The sequence below is a fragment of the Pongo pygmaeus genome, chromosome 1, assembly GCF_028885625.2.
Source record: "Pongo pygmaeus isolate AG05252 chromosome 1, NHGRI_mPonPyg2-v2.0_pri, whole genome shotgun sequence".
Lineage (NCBI taxonomy): Eukaryota > Metazoa > Chordata > Mammalia > Primates > Hominidae > Pongo > Pongo pygmaeus.
In genome coordinates, this window is record NC_072373.2 from 137,301,807 (window position 1) to 137,323,897 (window position 22,091).

Below are 22,091 nucleotides of genomic sequence, written 5' to 3' on the forward strand. Positions count from 1 at the left end.
TTTTGTAGAGACAGGGTCTTTCTATGGTGCCCAGGCTGGTTTCAAATTCCTGGGCTCAAGTGATCCTCCCACCTTGGCATCCCAAAGTGTTGGGATTATAGGTGTGAGCCATCACACCTGGTCATTTTAGGTTTCTTTTTTCTTTCTTTCTTTCTTTTTTTTTTTAATGAGACAGAATCTTGCTCAGGGGTTGCCAGGCTGCAGTGCAGTGGCGCGATCTAGGCTGAGATCACAACTTCCGTGTCCTAGGTTCAAGTGATTCTTTTGCCTCAGCCTCCTGAGTAGCTAGGATTACAGGCGCACACCACCACGCCCGGCTAATTTTGTATTTTTAGTAGAGACAGGGTTTCGCCATGTTGGCCAGGCTGGGGCTACAGGCGCGTGCCACCACACCCACCTAATTTTCATATTTTTAGTAGAGACAGGGTTTCACCGTGTTGGCCAGGATGTCCTCGATTTCTTGACCTCGTGATCCACCCACCTCGGCCTCCCAAAGTGCTGGGATTACATGCGGAAGCCACCGTGCCCAGCTGGCCATTTTAGTTTTAATAATTTTTATATTTTTCTAACTTAAAAAAGGTACTAAAATCTCTTACAGCTATTATTTACGAATATAGCATTCATTATTGTTATTGTGATTATTTTGTATGTGTTTAATCTCATTTTCAATATAAGCTCCTGGAAATTAGAGATTTTGTCTATCTTATTCACCACTGTATTCTCAGTACTTGACCTTGTCTTGCAAGAAACAGATATCGAATAAATATTTGTTAAATGAATGAATGAATGAAAATACTGATACCACATTTAACAATTCTACAAGTATTATAGGTTTTACCATCTAACAAATAAAATAGATTGTATAGGGCAGAGTCACAGCCAGCCTGTCATAAAAGAAAATGCAAATGAAAAATAAACCTTTGTATGTATAGCTGCTAAGATTTTGGGGCTTTTGTTAATGTAGCATAACCAGCAAAAGCTCAATGATACAGCATATAGAATATACATATACAGATGGACCAGCAGATGAGATTCCAAAGATAGTTCAATAAGCATTAACTACACCCACACACTTCATTCCCTAACAGAAAGAATGGAATTCTTGTTCACTAAGATCTGCCTCAAACATTACTTACTTTATTCCTCTGGCTACTCAAGTATTTAGTCAGAACTCTTTTCTTTCCTTTTTTTCCCAGGCTGGAGTGCAGTGATGCCATCATAGCTCACTGAAACCTCTAACTCAAGGCCCAGGGAATCCTCCTGCCTCAGCGTCCTGAGTAGCTGAGACTACAAGTGCCACCTTGGGTAACAGTCAGACCCTGTCTCAGTAAAATAAAATAAAATTAGCCACCATGCTCGGCTAAATTTTTATTTTTAGTTTTTTTAGAGACGGCGTCTCACTATGTTGCCCAGGCTGGTCAGGACTCTTGATTGCATATGACAGAAACCCAACCCAACCTTTCAACCTGCTCCTCCCTCCCAGTCTCCGTAAATGGCAACTCCATCCTTCAAGTTGCCCAAGCCCCAAATCTCAAAGTTAACCTTGCTTTCTCTCTTTTATCTCATAGCCAGTCTGAAGGCAAATCATGTTGGCTGAAAATATATCCAAACTTAATCACTTTTCATCACTTGCACTTTCCACCACAGTTCAAGCAATCATCATCTCTCAATATCTTCCAACTGGTCTCCAGGTTTATACCCCTACCCCCTAGAGAATTTACTTCACAGCAGCCAATGCTTTTAAACATAAAACATGAGTCAGAAAGCTGGGCACAGCTGCATGCACCTGTAATCTCAGCTACTTGGGAGGCTGCAGTGTGCTTTGACTGCATCTGTAAAGAGCTGCTGCACTCCAGCCCGGGCAATATAGCAAGACTCTGTCTCTTAAAACACAAACACACACACACACACACACACACACACACCCCATAGGAGTCAGATGTCACTTTGCTTATCCATCCAATTTAGAATAAAAACCAAAGTCCTAAAAAGGCCTATAGGGCCTTCTATGTAATCTGATTCTGTTTTCTCTCTGATTTCATATCCTAGTATTTGTCTTGCTTACTCCATTCTAACCACACCACTGGTCTCCTTGTTGTTCCTTGAATATGCCCAGTGCATTTCTGCCTCAAAGCCTTTGTACTTGCTGTTCTCTCTGTTTAGAATGCTCTTGCCCAGATATGGCTTGCTTGCCCACCGTCACCTTTTTTTTTTTTTTTTCTTTTTTGAGACTGAGTTTCGCTCTTGTTGCCCCGCTGGAGTGCACTGGCACGATCTCAGCTCACTGCAACCTCCGCCTCCCAAGCTCAAGCCATCCTCCCATCTCAGCCTCCGAAGTAGCTGGGATTATAGGCATGCACCACCACACCCGGCTAATTTTTGTATTTTTTGTAGAGACGAGGTTTTGCCAACTTGCCCAGGCTGGTCTTGAACATCATGAGCTCAAGCAATCTACCTGCCTTGGCCTCCCAAAGTGCTGGGATTGCAGGCGTGAGCCACTGTGCCCAGCCCCCACCACCTACTTTGTGAGGTCTTCCCTGACTGTCCTGTTTAAAATTATAATAACCACCAGGTACAGTGGCTCATGCTTGTAATCTCAGCACTTTGGGAGGCTGAGGCAGTTGGATCACTCGAGCTCAGGAGTTCTAGACCAGCCTGGGCAACATGGGGAAACCCTGTCTCTACCAAACAAACAAACAACAACAACAACAACAAAAACCCAAAAAATAAAAAAACCCAAACAAATGAAAAATAAAAGTTAGCTGGGCATGGTGGCATGCGCCTGTAGTCTCAGACACTTGGGGGCTGAGATGGGAGGATTGCTTGAATCCAGGAGGTTGAGGCTGCAGTGAGCTCTGATCTCATTCCACCTTGGGCAACACAGTCAGATCCTGTCTCAATAAAATAAAATAAAATAAATTTGTAACAACCTTTCTTCATACTCCCTTTCTCCTTCACTCATACCATCTCATATCATATATATATATATTAATGTGTTCAACTTATTTTTTCGACTAAGTCAAATCAAGATTCTTTTTCTATTTTATTTTTCTTTTCCAAGATGATCTAAATTCCCAGAAGGTATTATTTTCTTTTTTTATGTATATTTTGTTCATAGATATATTTTTAATGAATATTTTGTGGAAAAATATACATAACCTGAAGTTTGCTGATTTAACCATATTTAGGTGTATAATTCAGTGGCATTAAGTACATTTACAATATTGATAACCATCATCACTATTTAGTTCCAAAACCCTTTTATTGCCCCACCAGAAACTGTCCATTAAGCAATAACTCCTCATTCCCTGTTCCCCTAGACCTTAGTAATCACCATTTTACTTTCTCTCTTTATGAATTTGACTACTCTCGATACCTCATATAAGTGGAATAATATAATATTTGTCCTTTCACGATGGATTTATTTCACTTACCATAATGTTTTCAAGGCTCATTCATGTTATAGCATGCAGCAGAACTTCATTCCTCTGTATGCCTCAATAATATATTTAATTGTATCACATTTTCTTTTTTTTTTCTTTTGAGACTGAGTCTAGCTTTGTCACCCAGGCAAGAGTGCAGTGGTGCGATCTTGGCTCACTGCAATCTCTGCCTCCTGGGTTCAAGCGATTCTCCTACCTCAGACTCTTGAGTAGCTGGGATTACAGGTGCCTGCCACCACGCCTGGCTAATTTTTTTGTATTTTTAGTAGGGATGGGGTTTCACTGTGTTGGCCAGGCTGGTCTCGAACTCCTGACCTCAGTGTATCACATTTTCTTTATCCATTTATTTTTTGACATTTGGGTTGTTTACCCCTTTTGGCTATTGTAAATAGTGCTGCTATGAATATTGGTGAAGAAGTATCTATTTGAGCTCCTGTTTTAAATTCTTTTAGCTTGGAGTAGAATTACTGAATCATATGGTAATTCTATTTTTAACTTGAGGAACTGCCAAACTGTTTTCCACAGTGGCTGTATCAGTTTACATTCCCACCAGCAATGCACAAGGGTTTACATTTCTCCACATCTCACCAACATTTGTAATTTTCTGCTTTTTTCATAATAGCATTCTAGTAAGTGTGAAGTGGTGTATCATTTGGTTTTGATTTGCTTGTCCCTAATCACTAATAACATGGTGCATCTTTTCACGTGCTCATTGCATATCTTCTTTGGAGAAATGTTCAAGTCCTTTGCTACCCCCTACCCTTTTTAAATTTGAGACAGGGTCTCACTCTGTTGCCTAGGCTGGAGTGCAATGGTGCACTCACAGTTTCTGTGTAATAGGAATTTAGCAGTAGCTTGCTGACTGGTTCTGGCTTTTGGTTTTTCATGAGATTCAGTCTGATGTGAGCTGGTACTGAAGTAATCTGAAGGCTTGACTGGGGCTGAAGGATTTGCTTTTGAGGTGGCTCATTGGCATGGCTGTCAAGTTGGTCCTGAATGTTGATGGGAGGCCTTAGTTCTTTTCCTTCACAGAGCTGTTCACACATGGTGGCTGGCTTTCCCTAAAGCATGCAATTTAAGAAAACAAGGCAAAAAGTGCAATAACCTAGTCTCAGAGGTTATAATTGGTCACTTTTTTTTTTTTTTTTTTTTTTCTTGAGACAAGAGTCTCGCTCTGTCGCCCAGGCTGGAGTTCAGTGGCATGATCTCGGTTCACTGCAACTGTTGCCCAGGCTGGGGTTCAGTGGCATGATCTCGGTTCACTGCAAGCTCCACCTCCGGGGTGCAAGCAATTATCCTGTCTCATCCTCCCTAGTAGCTGGAACTACAGGGGCATAGCACTATGCCTGGATGATTTCTGTGTTTTTAGTAGAGATGGGGTTTCACCATATTGGTCAGGCTGGTCTGGAACTCCTGACCTCAGGTGATCCACCTGCCTTGGCCTCCCGAAGTGCTGGGATTACAGGCATGAGCTACTACACCCAGCCATAATTGGTCACTTTTGCCATATTTTATTGGTCACACAGACAAGCCTTATTCGATGTAGGAGGGATTACACATGGATACATAAATGAATACCAGGCAAAGAGGATCACTGGGGGTCAAAAGCAAGGATCACTCAGGGTCAAATCAGAATGGCTACCACATGTACCTATTTCCAGTGCCTAGAACAATGCCTGGTACAATATGTTAAAAAAAATGTTTGATGGGTACATGAGTCCTTCCTTCTTTCCTTTTTCCCTTCCTCCTTCTCTCCTTCCTTTGAAGGTTATGGGGGTGGTCAGAGCATTAAAGAAAGATTAGAACAGCAAAGGCTTAGGAAAGGCAGGATTACTGGAACTGGGGATTTTAATATCCTCAGGATATTCTCCATCTCATTGAGCTTCTCTGAGTATAGCCAGGATCTCCTTAGAGTTTCATCCTTAGAGCTTCATAATGAGAGGGCAAAGGGCTTTTACTTTTCCAGCTCTGATTTGAAAAACCCCAGGGCAGGATTCTCCCAGGCATAACCCCTTGAATCAATCAGTATGATCAGGGAGTTAAGGTAATGTGACTGGCTTCGTTTGAGTTAGGCATCTATACCTGTTAATGGAAAAAGATGGAAGTGGGTATGGACAATAAAAATAGTACAACTCAGCCATGCTAGGTACTCCCCTTTCTATATGTTCCCACCATATTATATCTTGGTACAACAGAACATATAATGTTATTGTTCATTTACTTGTTCATATGTTTGTCTTCTATACTAGACTACACATTCTTACACTAGAGTGTGAACACAGGTACCACATTTTTGTAACTCCAAATGATACAGGTTTTGTAGTCAAGAGACTCATCTTGCATTTTTGCTTTTTCCATCTACTAACAATGTGACTTTGGACCAGGCAGAGCTTCCCTGTCTTTTAAATGGGCCAAATAATAGTTGCGTCATGTGGAAGCACATAACATTATTTCTGACATGCTGTAGGAGCTGAAAATGTTAGTTACTGTCCTTCCTCTTAGGAAAGTAGCTGACATAGTTGAATATCTTTAATAGACTTGTGAATAAATGAAGGAGTAAATAAATTCAGCATCCTTAGCGACTGGCTTGGGGATTCACTTGTAATGGGGATAACAATAGGATTATGATAAAGATTAAGTGAGATGATAGATGAAAAGCGCTTCCGCAGTGCCCAGCTATGGTAAGTGCTTTAAAAGCATAAGCCATCAGCAACATGGGGGTGTTCACCTATAGTCCCAGCCTATAGTCCTCAGCCATTCAGGAGGCTGAGGCAGGAGGGTCACTGGGGCCTAGGAGTTCAAGGCCAGCCTGAGAAACATAGCGAGACCCTATCTTTAAAAAACAAAACAAAATGGGAGCCATAATGAGAGAGGTAATCCTTTAAAACCAATATATCAGATCTCCTAGAAAAGAATTGAAGAAGCGGCTTTCTCTCTATTTAGGTACCTCTCACAAGGTATATCACTTGCTTCTGTATTGCATAGTTAACTCTCAATAGCCCCTGAGTAACAAACTGCAACATCCATTAATAGAACACAATATAGCCTGCAGAATTCCAAAACCTCAGGTAAAGAATGAAAAAAAAAAAAAAAAGCCAAAGAGGAAAGTTCTACCAAATTAATAATTTTGTCTAGTGTCAGAAAACACCTAATTATAGAAGTTTCTAGCCAATGCCTCAGCATCGGCACTCAAACACAATAACAGTTGTAACGTCATTCTGAGATAAATCAAGTCATAGAAGGAAGGAAGGAGGGACAGAAGAAGGAAGATGAAAGAGGGAAGGAAGGAAGGAAGGGAGGGAGGGAGGGGAGAAAAGAAGGAAAGAAGGAATGAAAAATCAAAATCAATTAGCATACCTAAGACAAAAAGGCTTTGGTTTCAGCATTCCTAGTCCTCCACATTTCCAGCTCCCTACTACCTAACAAGTGTATAAGGTGGAACTGAAAGGGTGTTAAATGGGTGGATCCCAGTGGCAATGTCGTTGTTAACACTCCCTATGAGTCAGCTATAAATTCAATTCAAATCCCCAGTCTCTCTGTCTTCTCTGCTTATCATGGTTACCAACAAAATGACTGCTGCCTTTAGAAACCCTAGTGGGAAACAGGTAAATGTGTGAAACGATGTTTGACTTTATATTAAAACTTATAAAAATGTAATTGCTGTAACAGAAAGTAATTTGTTACTGAGTTAGGATTTGTATATTTCGCTTAATCTTCAAAACACAGGAACAGCTTGTTAACATATCTTCAGTTTTATTTTAAGACTGTTATCTCATTGTATTGCAGCCATTCAAGTGATGAACAAAATTTATGAAGTGTTAGGTTTAATTCCATACCTGCAAGAAAGGTATTTTAGTAATTGGCTTTTTGTAATTCAACACTTGCCGCAATTCTCTCCTAGCTGTAATTGGCTGCTGTTTACGTTTCTTTGAATATACACATTCACAGAGGAGACCTAGCGTGTCTGTATGGGCTTCAAATTTCTCATATGGAGAAGAAGAAAATGACTGGTTACCATAGCATTTGTTCACAAACTCTATTTGGTGACAGTGTTGATGGTTGCATGGCCTCTCAATGATTTCAGAAGTGTTGCCTCCCGTCGTGTTTGGGAACACAGTTCATAATAAAAGCTACATTAATTTTTCTGTAAAGTATCATGTTCCTAAAATAGTTTCCTCACCTCATCCTTTTTTTTTTTTTTTTTTTTTTTTTGGTGGAGGTGGGAGAGACTGCTAATTAACATTAGCTAATGTTTGTACCTGGCTTTAATTAGACAATTTCACATGAAATAAAAACACATCTCACGTCGCATCTATGATTGGGACTCTTATTTTTATTTGCTTGATGAAGAGACTGAAGCTTACAGAGGTTAAAAGCCAGACTATTAGCAGGTGTCAAAATCAGGATTCTTCTAATTCAGTCTTTTTTGTCTTTTTGTTTTTGCACATTGGTGCTTTGTGGCTTTGGAAAATAGCAATTACAATAGCTATTATTTTTGAATATTTGTTATACACATGGCATATATTATTCCACTTAACTGTCACTTCAGTGCTTAAGTAGATATTATTATCTCCAGTTTATGAATGAGAAGATTGGAGCTCGAAGAGCTCAAAGGGGTTGATCATGTTTCTGGCAAGAACACTTGAAATTTTAGGTCACAGTCTAGTCACTTGCATTAATGTAGAAGTTACTAGTTCCCAGATAATTGGATAGTTTAAGTGGAATTACTAACTCTAGTTCCACCAAATTTTATCGTGCTTTAAAACAAGTATTTTGCAAAGTCAAGAAATGAATGAATTTCTCCTTTTGGTGGGTAGGGTAGAAACTGGCACACTATTGATGTCCCATTCTGGTGGCTCAATTTCAAAAGTTTTTTGGGCTGACAGTGTTAATGTGTAGTATCACATATAGAAATGATGTCTGAGCTCTAGATCCAGAGAGCTTGTTCTTTCCCATAATCATGGCAGATCTAGTCTCCACCTGTGCACAAGTATCAAGAGATAAACAGAATTGTGTATCTCTTAATAATGTTCTTTCCTAAGATGATGTCAGAGTCTTCTAAAGAATGCATATGGTGGAGGTAAAGTGGTAAAGTGGTGAGGTTAAAGCTATTCTTTTTTTTTTTTTTTTTTTTTTTTTTTGGGACAGGATCTTGCTCTGTTGCCCAGGGTGCAGCGCAGTGCAGTGGCGTGATGTCAGCTCACTGCAACCTCCACCTCCTGGGCTCAAGTGATCTTCCCACCTTAGCCTCCCTAGGAGCTGGGACTACAGGTGCACGCCACCATGCCCTGCTAAGTTAAAGCTATTCTTATAACTCCAGTTCATGGAGGCCATAGCTTTTTATTTGAGTACCTTTCAGATTCATATTGTAGAAAGTAATGAGCCTAGTAAGATAGGCTGTCACTATTTCATTGTGAGCCTTCATTAAAAAAAAAAAAAAACAGTTTTGAATATTAGTAGGAGTTGAAATGGAGTGTTATGTCTCCTTTTTCTTTAATAGTGCTACCAATAGAACTTTCTGATGAGTGGAAATGTTCTATATTTGTGCTGTCAGACAGTAGCCACTAGCCACATGTGCTATTATTGAGCACTTGAAGTATGTGAGTGTGACTATGAAACTGAACTTTAAGTTTATTTATTTTTGAGACAGGGCCCCACTCTGACACACAGGCTGGAGTGCAGGGGTATGATCTTAACTCACTGCAACCTCCACCTCTTGGGCTCAAGTGACCCTCCCACTTCAGTCTCCAGAATAGCTACAGTTGTGCCAACACACCTGGCTAATTTTTTTATTTTTATTTTTGTAGAGATGGGGTCTATGTTGCTCAGGCTGGCCTCAAACTCTTGGCCTCAAGCGATCCTCCTGTCTTGGCCTCCCAAAGTGCCGGGATTACAGGCATGAGCCACCATGCCTGGCTTAATTTAAGTTTAAATGTAAATAGTCACATGTTGCTAGTATCTCTAGTGGTTGCTGTATTGGACAGTGCAATCCTAGAATGTAACTGAGATGGTCTAGTTCTCTAAAAAAGCTCCCAGGGTGAGGGAGGAATATTGTTCACAGTGGGTTTGACTTCTCTGGTGAGTTCCTTCTTTGTACCTTGGGTTGTTTTTGCCTTTCAGAGGACTGTCTCCCTTCCATTTCCTTTCTGTGAACAATGGAGCTAACATGACTGACTTAAACACCTTTGGCTGTTTAGAGCATGGTGTTCCAGGGTTTAACCCTTGCCAAGTTTAGAGGGGTTCCCCTCCCAGACGGTGACCCAAATCAATGCTAAGGCTGTACAGTATTAGAACATAGAAGACTTTGAATTGCTCACTGAATTTACCGCAAATAAAACTATCTGAAGGCCAGGCACGGTGGCTCATGCCTGTAATCCCAGCACTTTGGGAGGCTGAGGTGGGCAGATCACGAGGTCAGGAGATTGAGACCGTCCTGGCTAACATGGTGAAACCCCGTTTCTACTAAAAATACAAAAAATTAGCCGGGCGTGGTGGCAGGCGCCTGTAGTCCCAGCTGCTCGGGAGGCTGAGGCAGGAGAATGGCGTGAACCCGGGAGGCAGAGCTTCCAGTGAGTCAAGATCTTGCCACTGCACTCCAGCCTGGGCGATAGAGCGAGAAAAAAAAAAAAAGAAAAAGCTGAGGCAGGAGGATGGCTTGAATTCAGGAGTCCAAGTCCAGCCTGAGCAACATAGGTGAGACCCAGTCTTTTAAAATAATAAAATAAAATGAAACCACAAACCTCAAACAAACAAAAAGACAAAACAGGATTGCAATCATTGTGAAGCTCTTGATCTAGTAGATGAGTAATGTATATAAACCAAAATATTACAATTTCAGAGAAGTACTACAGGGCCTAATGTTTAACCACTTCTGGCATTCAACTGACTGTGTTAAAAGCTCTGCCACCACTTTCCAGGGGTATAAATTGAGGTAAGTTATTTGGTATTTATTAAATTTCAGCTTCTTCATATGCAAGGGGGTTATGATAATAATACCTACCCCATGAGGACAGTATGAGGATTAAACGAAATAGTGTATGTATATAGCCTTAGCCAATACCCATACATGTTGAGTGCTCAACCAGGTGTTAGCTATTAGATTTTTAAATTTTATTTAATTTTTATGGTTTTTTTTTAGTTGTTGCTGTTGAGACAGAGTCTTGCTCTGTTGCCCAGGCTAGAGTGCAGTGGCACGATCTCAGCTCACTGCAAGCTCCACCTCTCGGGTTCAAGCAATTCTCTGCCTCAGCCTCCTGAGTAGCTGAGATTACAGGCTTCCGCCACCACGCCTGGATAATTTTTTTTGTATTTTTAGTAGAGACGGGGTTTCACCATGTTGGCCAGATTGGTCTTGAACTCCTGACCTCGTGATCCACCACCTCGGCCTCCCAAAGTGCTGGGATTACAGGCATGAGCCATCATGTCCTGCCTAGTTTGTTTTGTTTTGTTTTTGAGATGGAGTCTCTCACTCTGTCACCTAGGCTGGAGTGCAATGGTGTGATCTCGGCTCACTGCAACCTCTGCCCCCCGGGTTCAAGCGATTCTCCTGTCTCAGCCTCCCGAGTAGCTGAGATTACAGGCACACGCTGCCATGCCCGGCTAATTTTTTTTTTGTATTTTAGTAGAGATGGGGTTTCACCGTGTTGCCCAGGCTGGTCTTGTACTCTTCAGCTCGGGCAATCCACCCACCTTGGCCTCCCAAAGTGCTAGGATTACAGGTGTGAGCCACCACACCCGGCCACTATTTTTTATAGTTTTTAAGGTAAAATTTACATTCACTGAAATGTTACCTGCATATTTTTTGATAAGTGAATATACTTATGTAACTCACATCCCTATCAAGATAGAGACCATTTTTACCACCCAGAAATTTCACTCATGTACCATCCCAGTCAATCCCCTGCCATAAGGAACCACTGTTATGATTTTTTTCACCACAGATTAATTTTGTCTTTTCTAGAATTTCAAATAAATGGAACAGTATGACACTCTTTTGTGTCATTTATTTATCTTCACATAGATAATTCACATACTTTGTGTCATTTATTTATCTTCAAATAGATAATTCATATACTTTAAGATAAAAAAGGTACAATTTTAAACCTTTTGGGCATGCAGTAAAAATCTCCTTCCCACTGGTACCCACCAGTCACCCAGTCTTCCTCTCTCTCTCTCTCTCTTTTTTTTTGAGACAAGATCTTTCTCTGTCGCCCAGGCTGGAGTGCAGTGGCGCAATCATGGCTCACTGCAGCCTCACCCTTCCAGGCTCAAGCAATCCTCCTGCCTCAGGCTTCCAAGTAGCAGGACTACAGGTGCCTACCACCACACCTGTCTACATTTTTTTTTTTTTTTTTTTAAAGATATGGTTTTGCCATATTGCTCAGGCTAGTCTTAAATTCCTGATCTTAAATGATCCGCCGGCCTCAGCCTTCCAAAGTGTTTAGATTATAGGCGTGAGCCACCGTGCTTGGCTCAGTCTTCCTCTCTTGAAGCAACCAATGTTATTAGTTTTATGTGGGCCATCCCATGTCTTATCATTATTAATTCAGGTGCTTACAAAAGGCTCTTTGAGAACTGTTTTAAAGGTTACCCAAAGAATCTTGTGACCACCCAGCTAAAATGATATAAAATCAGTTTTAACATAACTGAAGTTTTTAGATTCTGATTCCAAATGTCAGATTGTGACATTTTACCTTTGACTTTACGCCAAATTTAGTTTAAGTTCTAGCATCTATAATTGTCATTTACTGAACAAATATATATTTAACAAATATGAAAATACAACCTTGAAACAAAATCAAATCCTGGACTTAAGGAGCTAATAGTAAAAAATTCACCAATATAACTACCCAATTACAGTTTCATGCAATGTGAAAGGAGTAAGAGACTACCGTAGGGAGGTCAGAAGGTGCTTCTCAGAGGTGGATACTAGAGCCATTGTCAAAGGATGAGGACTGGGAGAACTTTCCGGGCACAGAGCAAAGCATGAGCAAAAGCTTTGTTGAGGCCAGGAAACCGGTAAATAGGGAATAAAAAGAGGCCAGTGTGGCTGGAGCACAGACAGCAGGGTGAAATTGGTCTGAGCAGTGAGAAGAGGTGGAGAGGTGGGCAAGGCACCTGGCCATTCAGGGCTTGGTTAGTTAGGAGGGTTTTTTCTAAGAGAATGGGAAGGTGTTTAAGTGGTTCAGGCTGGGAAATGACAGGGTCACACTGTATTTTGAAAAAGTCACTTTGCCTGTTGTGTTGAGATTAGAGAGGGGATAAAGGGGACATGGGTAAACCACAAGAAGACTAGGTCAGTAATCCCTCCACCCCCACTCCCCAGGTGAAGGTAGCCTAGACTAGGGTGGTGATGGAGGAAATAGGAGAGGACAGATTCAAGGACCATTTATAAGGTAAAAACCAATAGAATTTGCTGACGGATGGAATATAAGAGGGGAGAGGTACAGCCTATCTCAGTAGATGGAACATACAATCGGGTTTTATACCGAGACATTCCATTGCCCAGGGACGGGCAGGAGACAGATGCCTTCCTCTTGTCTCAACTGCAAAGAGGCATGCCTTCCTCTTATACTAATCCTCCTCAGCACAGACCCTTTACGGGTGTCGGGCGGGGGGACGGTCTGGTCTTTCCCTTCCCACGAGGCCATATTTCAGACTATCACATGGGGAGAAACCTTGGACAATACCTGGCTTTCCTAGGCAGAGGTCCCTGCGGCCTTCTGCAGTGTTTGTGTCCCTGGGTACTTGAGATTAGAGAGTGGTGATGACTCTTAACGAGCATGCTGCCTTCAAGCATCTGTTTAACAAAGCATATCTTGCACATCTTAGTTTTCTTATACAAGGATTGAGTTGCAATAAAATTGTTAATTGAAATTTCTTTAAATAATGGCACAACCTAAAGTTATGCAAACATTTGCCTCAGATAAAAGTTCAAGTTTTCAAAGTTTTTAACTGGGTGGAGGGCATGGCTTTACTTCCTATTTCTTGGTATTTCCTAATCTTGTTGAAAAAAAAGTAAGGTGGCTTTTTTTTTTTTTTTTTTTTTTTTTTCTGAAATGCTTAGTTCAGTGGAAACCCATCTGCGAATTCTGTCTTATAAACTTAGAAAATAGGGATATCTAATTTCTAGACAAATAATTTTGGAGTTTCTTGTGCTGCTAATTGTTATAATTTTTGTCACCTTTTTTGAGACAGAGTATCGTTCTGTCGTCCAGGCTGGAGTGCAGTGGCGCGATCTTGACTCACTGCAACCTCCACCTCCGTGGTTCAAGCAATTCCCCTGCCTCAGCCTCCAGAGTAGCTGGGAGTACAGGCGCACGCCACCACGCCGGGTTATTTTTTTTTTGTATTTTTAGTAGAGACGGGGTTTCACCATGTTGGCCAGATTGGTCTCGAACTCCTGACCTCAGGCAATCCGCCAGCCTCGGCCTCCCAAAGTGTTGGGATTATAGGTGTGAGCCACCGCGCCCGGCTGTCACTTCTAAATATATAATGAAAGTAATCTGTATTGCCTTTTAATTTTTCTTGCCTGCTTTTTTCCTGGACCAGAATTAATAGGCTGTTTCCGTCCCAAACGAAGTACTTTCCTTCTAAGAATGTCTTCGTTGACGCTGGAGGGCTGCCCGGCTTAATCTTACATATTCGTGCCCATGTTCTGCCCCCTGCAGGAGTCTGATAAATCCAGTGCGAAGAGACGTGTAAGAGTACATTACAATTACAAGTGTCATTTACGCGTTGATTATTGTTTTTGAGAGTGCCCTAAGGCCACCTCTGGGGGAGCTAGGGGCTGCCTTCCGAAGCATGCGCGTCTGCACCGCGTGCCAGGGGCCTGGAAGTCAGGCTCCGGGTCGGTGCGGCAGCGCGAGGCCTGCAGTCCTAAGCTCGGGGTCGCTTCGGGCCCCCGAGGGGGTGTGTCTTCTACCGCTTTAACATGGAAGGGGCGGTTCAAGTGGCCGAGGAAGTCGGCGACTTGCAGGACTGAGGGCTGGTGCTTTGAAAGAGAGGCGGAGAGAGAGAGGGATTCTCCGCCCCCGCTGCACTCCGTCCAATCCCTTCGCCTTCTCCTTTTCTCGGCCGGCCCGCCCGGCCCCTAACCTGCTCGAACCCATTCTGCGGTAGAGGCGGCCGGGTCTCTTTAAGGCCCTGCCGCGCCTGCGCCTTGGGCTCTCCTGACGCGGCCGGGCCGGACCCGGAGGAGCCAGCTGGCCAGCAGGCAAGGGGCTGGCTGCGGTTCCCACAGCGGCGGTGCCGGGAGGGGTAGGTGAGGGTCGTGAGGCGGCCTTGAGCTTCTGAGTGAGCGTGGTGCTTTTGGGAACGCGGGACGGGCGACCCGTGGAGCCAGGAGCGGGGCCGAGGCGCTGAGACGCGGCGGCGCGGCTGCCGGCTGGATGGGAAGTTAATGTTTACGGCGAAGTCTACTCAACGTTTCCAAGGTGAGGGGCGCTGCGCCAGGCCGGGCGGGCCGGGAGGCCGGGCGGGCGGTGAGTCCGTGTTCCGCTGGCGCACAGCTGGGCCGAGGCGCGGCGGGCGGGGGCCGCCGCAAGTTTTGCTGCGCGAGCGGGGCGGGCGCGCCCGGCCCCGCCAGGGCCTAAGTTCCCTGCACTCGCTTCCTCGCCTGTCGCCGCCGCCCGCAGCCCTCCTTCTCGTGGGCGCTGGGGAAGAAACTCGTCGGCGGGTCTAACTGTGGCGTCCCAGGGCGGTGGAGGGATGGAGCAGCTTCGGGGGCACGTCCTCGTAAATCCCGTGGAGGACACTGACCCTGCACCCCACCCTTGAGGCCAGAAGTCGGTTCCCTCTGGGGACCTGAGGGGCGAGAGCGCTCGCGCCCCTGACTTGCAAAGTTGGCGTCTTTATTTGGCCTCCGGGATTCTGCGCATGGCGTGTCTCCAGGCTGCTGATGGGCAAGGCAGATGTGCCAGGTCCAGAATGCACTTGAGGAGAGTTTGTAGCCATCCCTGAATTACCTTATGACTAGTGGGGCAAGCCTCAAATTAACCTCAGGATTTCCGGTAGGTTGGATTGTGGTGTTGGTGTTTGCACTCAGAAGAGTTGCAGTGATTTCCCTGTGTCTGTCTGTCTGTCTTTGGGGCTTCTTAGATCATTTTATTTGGCATCCTTTCACCCAAGAGTTAAACAAGCCTTTTGGAATGGTTTCCTCGCTTTCCTCCTATCTATTGCTGGTAGAGCTGCTTTCGAAAAGAATTATTTTCTTAAAGTGGTATCTTTTCTTTGGGTTACAGTGTTGAATAATAAACTCCTTTCTTTGCCGAAAGAATGAATTCCAGTGCTTACTGAAGTTAAAGAAAAGTGATCTGCTGGTAGTTTTTAATCTTTGTTCTGAGCTGATGTAAGTAACTTTTTTTTGTTTTAAAATTTTGTTAGTAGAATTTCACCAGTGTACCAGAAGCTCTTTTTCTTTTCTTTCTTTCTTTCTTTTTTTTTTTTTTTTTTGAGACGGAGTCTCGCTCTGTCGCTAGACTGGAGTGCAGTGGCGACCTTGGTTCACTGCAACCTCCACCTCCTGTGTTTAAGCAATTCTCCTGCCTCAGCAACCCAAGTAGCTGGGACTACAGGCGCGCGCCACCACTCCCAGCTAATTTTTGTATTTTTAGTAGAGACGAGGTTTCACCACGTTGGCCAGGATGGTCTTGATCTCTTGACCTCGTGTTCCACCCGCCTCGGCCTCCCAAAGTGTTGGGATTACAGGCGTGAGCCACCGTGCCCGGCCTTCTTTTTCTTTTCTTTTCTTTTTTTTTTTTTTTTTTAAGGCTGAGTCTCACTCTGTCGCCTAGGCTGGATATATTCTCCTGCCTCAGCCTCCCGAGTAGCTGGGATTACAGGCATGCATCACCAGGCCCGGCTAATTTTTTTTTTTTTTTTTTTTTTTTTTGTATTTTTAGTAGAGATGGGGTTTCGCCATGTTGGTCAGGCTGGTCTCGAACTCCTGACCTCAAATGATCTGCCCGCCTCAACCTCCCAAAGTGCTGGGACTACAGGCGTGAGCCACCACACCTGGCCCAGAAGCTCTTTTTTCTATTCTAAAATGATAACTTTACGATTTCCGAGAACTTTGTGTCAAATAAATCTTAGAACTAAGTTATTGAAGTATAGAGAAAAAGTTCACAATTCTAAATGTGCAGGTGGTCTGGGTGCGGTGGCTCACGCATGTGATCCTAGCATTTTGGGAGGCAGAGGCAGGTGGATCACTTGAGCCCAGGAGTTTGAGACCAGCCTGGGCAACGTGGCAAAACCCCATTTCTACTAAAAATACAAAAATTAGCTGGGTGTGGTTGTGTGCGCTGGTAGTCCGAGCTACCCAGGAGGCTGAGGTGGGAGGATCACCAGAGCTGGGGAGGTCGAGGTTGCAGTGAGCCTTGATCATGCCACTGCACTCCAGCCTGAGCAGCAGAGTGAGACCGTCTTTCAAAAAAAACAAAAACAAAAAAAACATTGCAGGTAATGAATTTTTACTAAGTGAACCACCAAAGATCAAGAAATAGAACATTACTAGATTGGGGTATGTACGTAGGAGTGGCATTGTTGGTTTTATAGGTATGTGCCTGATAAAACTTTAGTATTAGATATTGTTGAACATTTTCCCAAAGTGTTTCTACCAATTAGCAGGGAATGTTCCAGTTACCCCACATCCTTGCTGGTGCTTGTCAGTTGAAATTTTTTTTGCTGGTCTAGTAGAGGTACAGTAATATATCAGTGTGGTTTCATTTTGCATTTTCCTGGTACTGAGGTTGAGTATCTTTTGTTGACCATTTGTGTTTCCTCTTGTGAAGTGCCTGTTAAGTCTTTTTGCCCAGTTTTCATTGATATGCTTATTTTTCTTTGATTTGTAATACTTTATTCTGGATATGAGTCCTTTCTAGGATATATATATATTGCATTTTTATTTTTTCAGTCTGTATTTTGCCTTTTCAGTCTTTTAATGGTGTTTTTTTCATTCCTGGAGAGTCTTAATTTGTGTGTGTGTATGTGTTTTTTTGTTTGTTTGTTTGTTTTGTAAGATGGAGTCTCACTCTGTTGCCAGGCTAGAGTGCAGTGGCGCGATCTCGGCTCACTGCACCCTTGCCTTCCGGGTTCAAGCAATTCTCCTGCCTCAGCCTCCTGAGTAGCTGGGACTGTAGGTGTGTGCCACCATGCCCGGCTAATTTTTGTATTTTTAGTAGAGACAGGACTTCACCATGTTGGCCAGGATGGTCTTGATCTCTTGACCTCATGATCCGTCCACCTCGGCCTCCCAAAGTGGTGGGATTACAGGTGTGAGCCACCGTGCCTGGCCTTTTTTTTTGAGACAGACTCTCACTCTCTTGCCCAGGTTGGAGTGCAGTGGCACGATCACGGCTCACTGCAATCTTGATCTCCCAAGGGTCAGGTAATCCTCCTGCCTTAACCCCCAAGTAGCTGGAACTACAGGTGAGCACCACCATGCCCAGCTAATTTTTGTATTTTTAGTGGAAATGGGGTTTTGCCATGTTGCATAGGCTGGTCTCGAACTCCTGGGCTCAAGTCATACATCTACACCAGCCTCAGCCTCCCAAAGTGTTGGGATTACAGGCATGAACCACTGCGCCCAGCCTGAGATTCTTAATTTTAATGAAATATACTTTATCAATCTTGTCCTTTATGGTTACTGCTTTTTGTGTCCTGTTTAAGAAATCAGTGCCTAACCTGAGAATATGAACATATTTTTCTGTGTTGCCTTATAGCAATTTTATTTTACTTTTTGCAAAAAAAATTTTTTTTTTCAGACAGGGTCTGAAGTGCAGTGGTGCAGTCTCAGAACACTGCAACCTCCACCTCCTGTGCTCAAGCAATCCTCCCACCTCAGCCTCCTGAGTAGCTGTGACTATGACTACAGGCGTATGCCACCACGCCTGGCTAATTTTTGTATGTTTTGTAGAGACGGGGTTTCAACATATTACCCAGGCTGGTCTCAAACTCTTGGGCTCAAGCAATCTGCCCTCTTCGGCCTCCCAAAGTGCTGAGATTACAGGTGTGAGCCACTGTACCCATCCCCTACTTTTTGCATTTAAGGTATATAATTTAGAGTAAATTCTTGATGAGTCGCAGGGGTCAAGATTCACTTTTTAGGCCGGGCGTGGTGGCTCATGCCTGAAATCCCAGCACTTTGGGAGGCCGAGGCGAGCGGATCATGAGGTCAGGAGTTTGAGACCAGCCTAGCCAACATGGCGAAACCCTGTCTCTACTAAAAATACAAAAATTAGCTGGGCTTGGTGGCGGGTGCCTGTAATCCCAGCTACTCAGGAGGCTGAGGCAGGAGAATCGCTTGAACCTAGGAGGCAGAGGTTGCAGCGAGCCGAGATTGTGCCATTGCACTCTAGCCTGGGTGACAGAGTGAGACTTGGTCTCAAAAAAAAAAAAAGATTTACTTTTTTTTTTTTTTTGAGACAGGGTCTCACTGTATCACCCAGGCTGGAGTGCAGTAGCATGATCTCCGCCTGCTTTGACCTCCCAAAGTGCTGGGATTTAGGTATGACCCACTGCACCGGGCCAAGATTCACTTTTTACTATATGGACGTCTGTTTGATCCAGCACCAATTATTGCAAATACCATCCTTGTCCGTCTGCACTGTGTGGAACTTTTTTCCATAAATTAGATAACAGTATGGTCAGCTAATTTATGAAATTAGTGTGGGTCTGTTTCTGGATACTTTGTTCTATTTGTGTATTTGTTATCCTTGCACTAATATCACTGTATTAATGTAACTTTATAATAAGCTTTGATATGTGGTAATATAAGCTCTCCAACTTTGTTCCTTAAGGTTTTCTGGGCTGTTCTTGGCTGTTAGCATTTTCATATAATTTTCAGAATCTGCTTGTCAATTTCCACAAATTTTGGAATTTGAGTTGAATATATATCAATTTGGAGATAATTGATGTTTCAATATTGAGTCAATTTATGAACATGGTATATCTCTGTATCTAGGTCTTTTGAGAATTTCTCTTGGTAATGTTCTGTTTTCCGTGTAGAAGCTTTGCACATTTTTGTTACTTAGATATTTGATGTTTTTTGATGTTATTGTAACTGATATTTTAAAACATTTGTGACCTGCATATAGAAAAATATCTGTTTTTTTTTTTTGCAGGGTGAGGGAGGGGTGGCCCTGGGATTATTTTAAAGTAATCTGAGACATCATTTCTTCAATAAATTCTAAATCTTTACTCTTTGTTCGTGACCTGATCCAAAGTACACCTTCTGTGTTCTAGTATTTCCAACTAAGTTTTGCATGGTATTATTTTTTAACATGGTATCACCAGTGTGTAGGACCAATTAAAGATTTATAGAGTATTTAGTATATTGATAGTCATTGTGTTAGGCTCTGGGGATACAAAACTGATTAAGATGCTGCTTCTGCCCTTAAGGAGCTCGGAGTCTAGTGGGGGTAGTAGAAATTGAAAAAAAAGATTATTGTCTTCCACTAGGAGAAGTTCTATGATGGAAATTGGCTTGGCAGCATGCAAAGTGGTATCTAAATCAAATCTAGGGGAGGGGGACAGGGTCTATGCTTGGCTCCCAGTGTTCTGAGAGGTGGGCAAAGAAAGTAGGCTGTGGGCAGGGGCTGCTTTTCATCAAACACCCTTCTGTTTAACCCCTTGGCTTTCAGCCTTGAGCCTCACTTTACTTTTCTTGAGTCTGGAGTCTCACCAGGTGTATTAGTCTGTTCTCATGCTGCTATGAAGAATACCCAAGACTGGGTAATTTATAAAGAAAAGAGGTGTAATTGACTTACAGTGCCATATGGCTGGGGAGGCATCAGGAAACTTACAACCATGGTGGAAGGCACCTCTTCACAGGGGAACAGGAGAGCGAATTAATGCCCAGCAAAGGGTGAAGCCCCCTGTAAAACCATCAGATCTCGTGAGAACTCACTCACTATCACAATAACAGGGTGGGGGAAATTGCCCCTGTGATTCATTTATCTCCACCTGGTCCTGCCCTTGACATGTGGGGATTATTACAATTTAAGGTGAGATTTGGGTGGGGACACAGAGCCAAATCGTATCACCAGGTCAGAGTTTCTAGAAAATAAATTTATGAGATAGGAATGGTGGTAGAGGAGGGAACCTAGACTAGAGTCCAACTGTACCTTATATAGACTTTAAACCACTTACTTTCTCTTTAGCCCCATGCCTCTCCACCACTGACCCTGTACCTGGGAACTCCTAGGCTCCTAGATTCTGAGCCTTTCTGGGATTCTGTGAGTTAGCCAAATCAGCTTGCTTCTTTTTATTTTTTAAATTAAAAAAATTTTTATATCACTTTATCTGGCAGCATTCTGAGCCAGAATAGGCTCAGAGAGACTCCCTCAGCTTGTTTCTTGATTATATTCCCTTTTGCAGGCCAGTAGGTTCAGCCTCCTCTACTCAGTCACTTATTTCTCCATCTCTTCTTGTTTCATGGGTGCCATATCTGTTTTTATCTCTCTGAGAATGTTAAAGATCATAAAAAATGTTAAAAATCGTTAAACCTTTCTTTTTTTTTTTTTTTTTTTGAGATGGAGTCTCAGCCACCCAGGCTAGAGTGCAGTGGCATGATCTTGGCTCACTGCAGCCACCATCTTCTGGGTACAAGCGATTCTCCCGTCTCGGCCTTCCAAGTAGCTGGGATTACAGGCATCCGCCATCATGCCCAGCTAATTTTTGTATTTTTAGTAGAGCCGGGGTTTCACCATGTTGGCCAGGCTGGTCTTGAACTCCTGACCTCAGGTGATCCGTCCACCTTGGTCTCCCAAAGTGCTAGGACTACAGGCGTGAAGCACTGCACCTGGCCTAGACCTTCTTTTCCTTGCATAGTTTCTTCCAAGTTACTTTTTTTCCTATTTGATATAGTCTTATTAGTAGAGGCTCTCCTCGGAAGACTGGTAATCCTTGGTTGTCTGTTCATGATTAAGAGTGGTCTACTGAAAGCTGATGGGAAGTCCTGAACTTGTAAGTAGGACTTAAGGACGTGTCATTTTACCCTATATTCTAGAGTCTAAAGCAGTGATTCTCAGCTTCGGCTGCACATTATAATCACATGGAGAGCTTTAAAAAAAAAAATCCCTGCTGCTAATAATTACTTCAGAATCTCTGAGACTAGGTCCCAGGTAGCGATAGTTAAAAAAAAAATTAGGTGTGGCTACATACAGTAAAATGCACAGAATTTAAGTGTATAGTTTGATTTTTACCATGTAACTGATATAAGATGTAGAGCATGGCAAAAAATTCTAGAAAATTCCTTCATATGCCTTTCTTCTGTTTTCTCACTCCCAGCCCAGAGGTGACCACTATTCTGATTTCTATCTGTGTAGATTAGCACCAGTATTTTTTAAAGCTGCCAAGATAATTCCAGTGTGTGGCCAAGATTGAAATGATTGGTCTGGGTGGATTGTTTGAGGCTTCTCCACTGTATTTATCTTTCCTTTTGTCCCAGTCATATTTTCCAGAGAGTATCTTCCAGTTTTCTGCTTGGAGAGTTGAGGTCTGGTTGTCAGTATCTGGGAACTCAGGAAAAGAGGGTTGGGTAAGGAGCCATAGAACATTTAGTATATGGGCTTACACAATCTGTCTCTGTTAGGATGCCTATGTCTTCCACCTTGTATGGTTTACCCTCTTGAGAAAAGAAATCTGTCA

At 43.0% G+C, this 22,091-nt stretch overlaps 1 protein-coding gene across 11 annotated transcripts in view; it reads left to right on the top strand.

Annotated features, from left to right (window-relative positions):
• Nucleotides 1–7,029: 7,029 nt before the first annotated feature.
• EVI5 (ecotropic viral integration site 5) overlaps nt 7,030–22,091 on the top strand; it is a 284,357-nt gene continuing 269,295 nt past the window's right edge. For 3 of the 11 annotated variants that reach the window (XM_054476264.1, XM_063664759.1, XM_063664778.1), the window contains exon 1: nt 14,918–15,454. In XM_054476264.1, coding sequence (XP_054332239.1) covers nt 15,413–15,454 — 42 coding nt within the window. In that variant the 5' untranslated portion in view covers nt 14,918–15,412. Of the gene's footprint in view, nt 7,049–14,558; nt 14,879–14,917; nt 15,455–22,091 lie in introns of those variants that run through there. The other 8 variants (XM_063664750.1, XM_063664773.1, XM_063664774.1 and 5 more) reach the window with 5 other exon arrangements.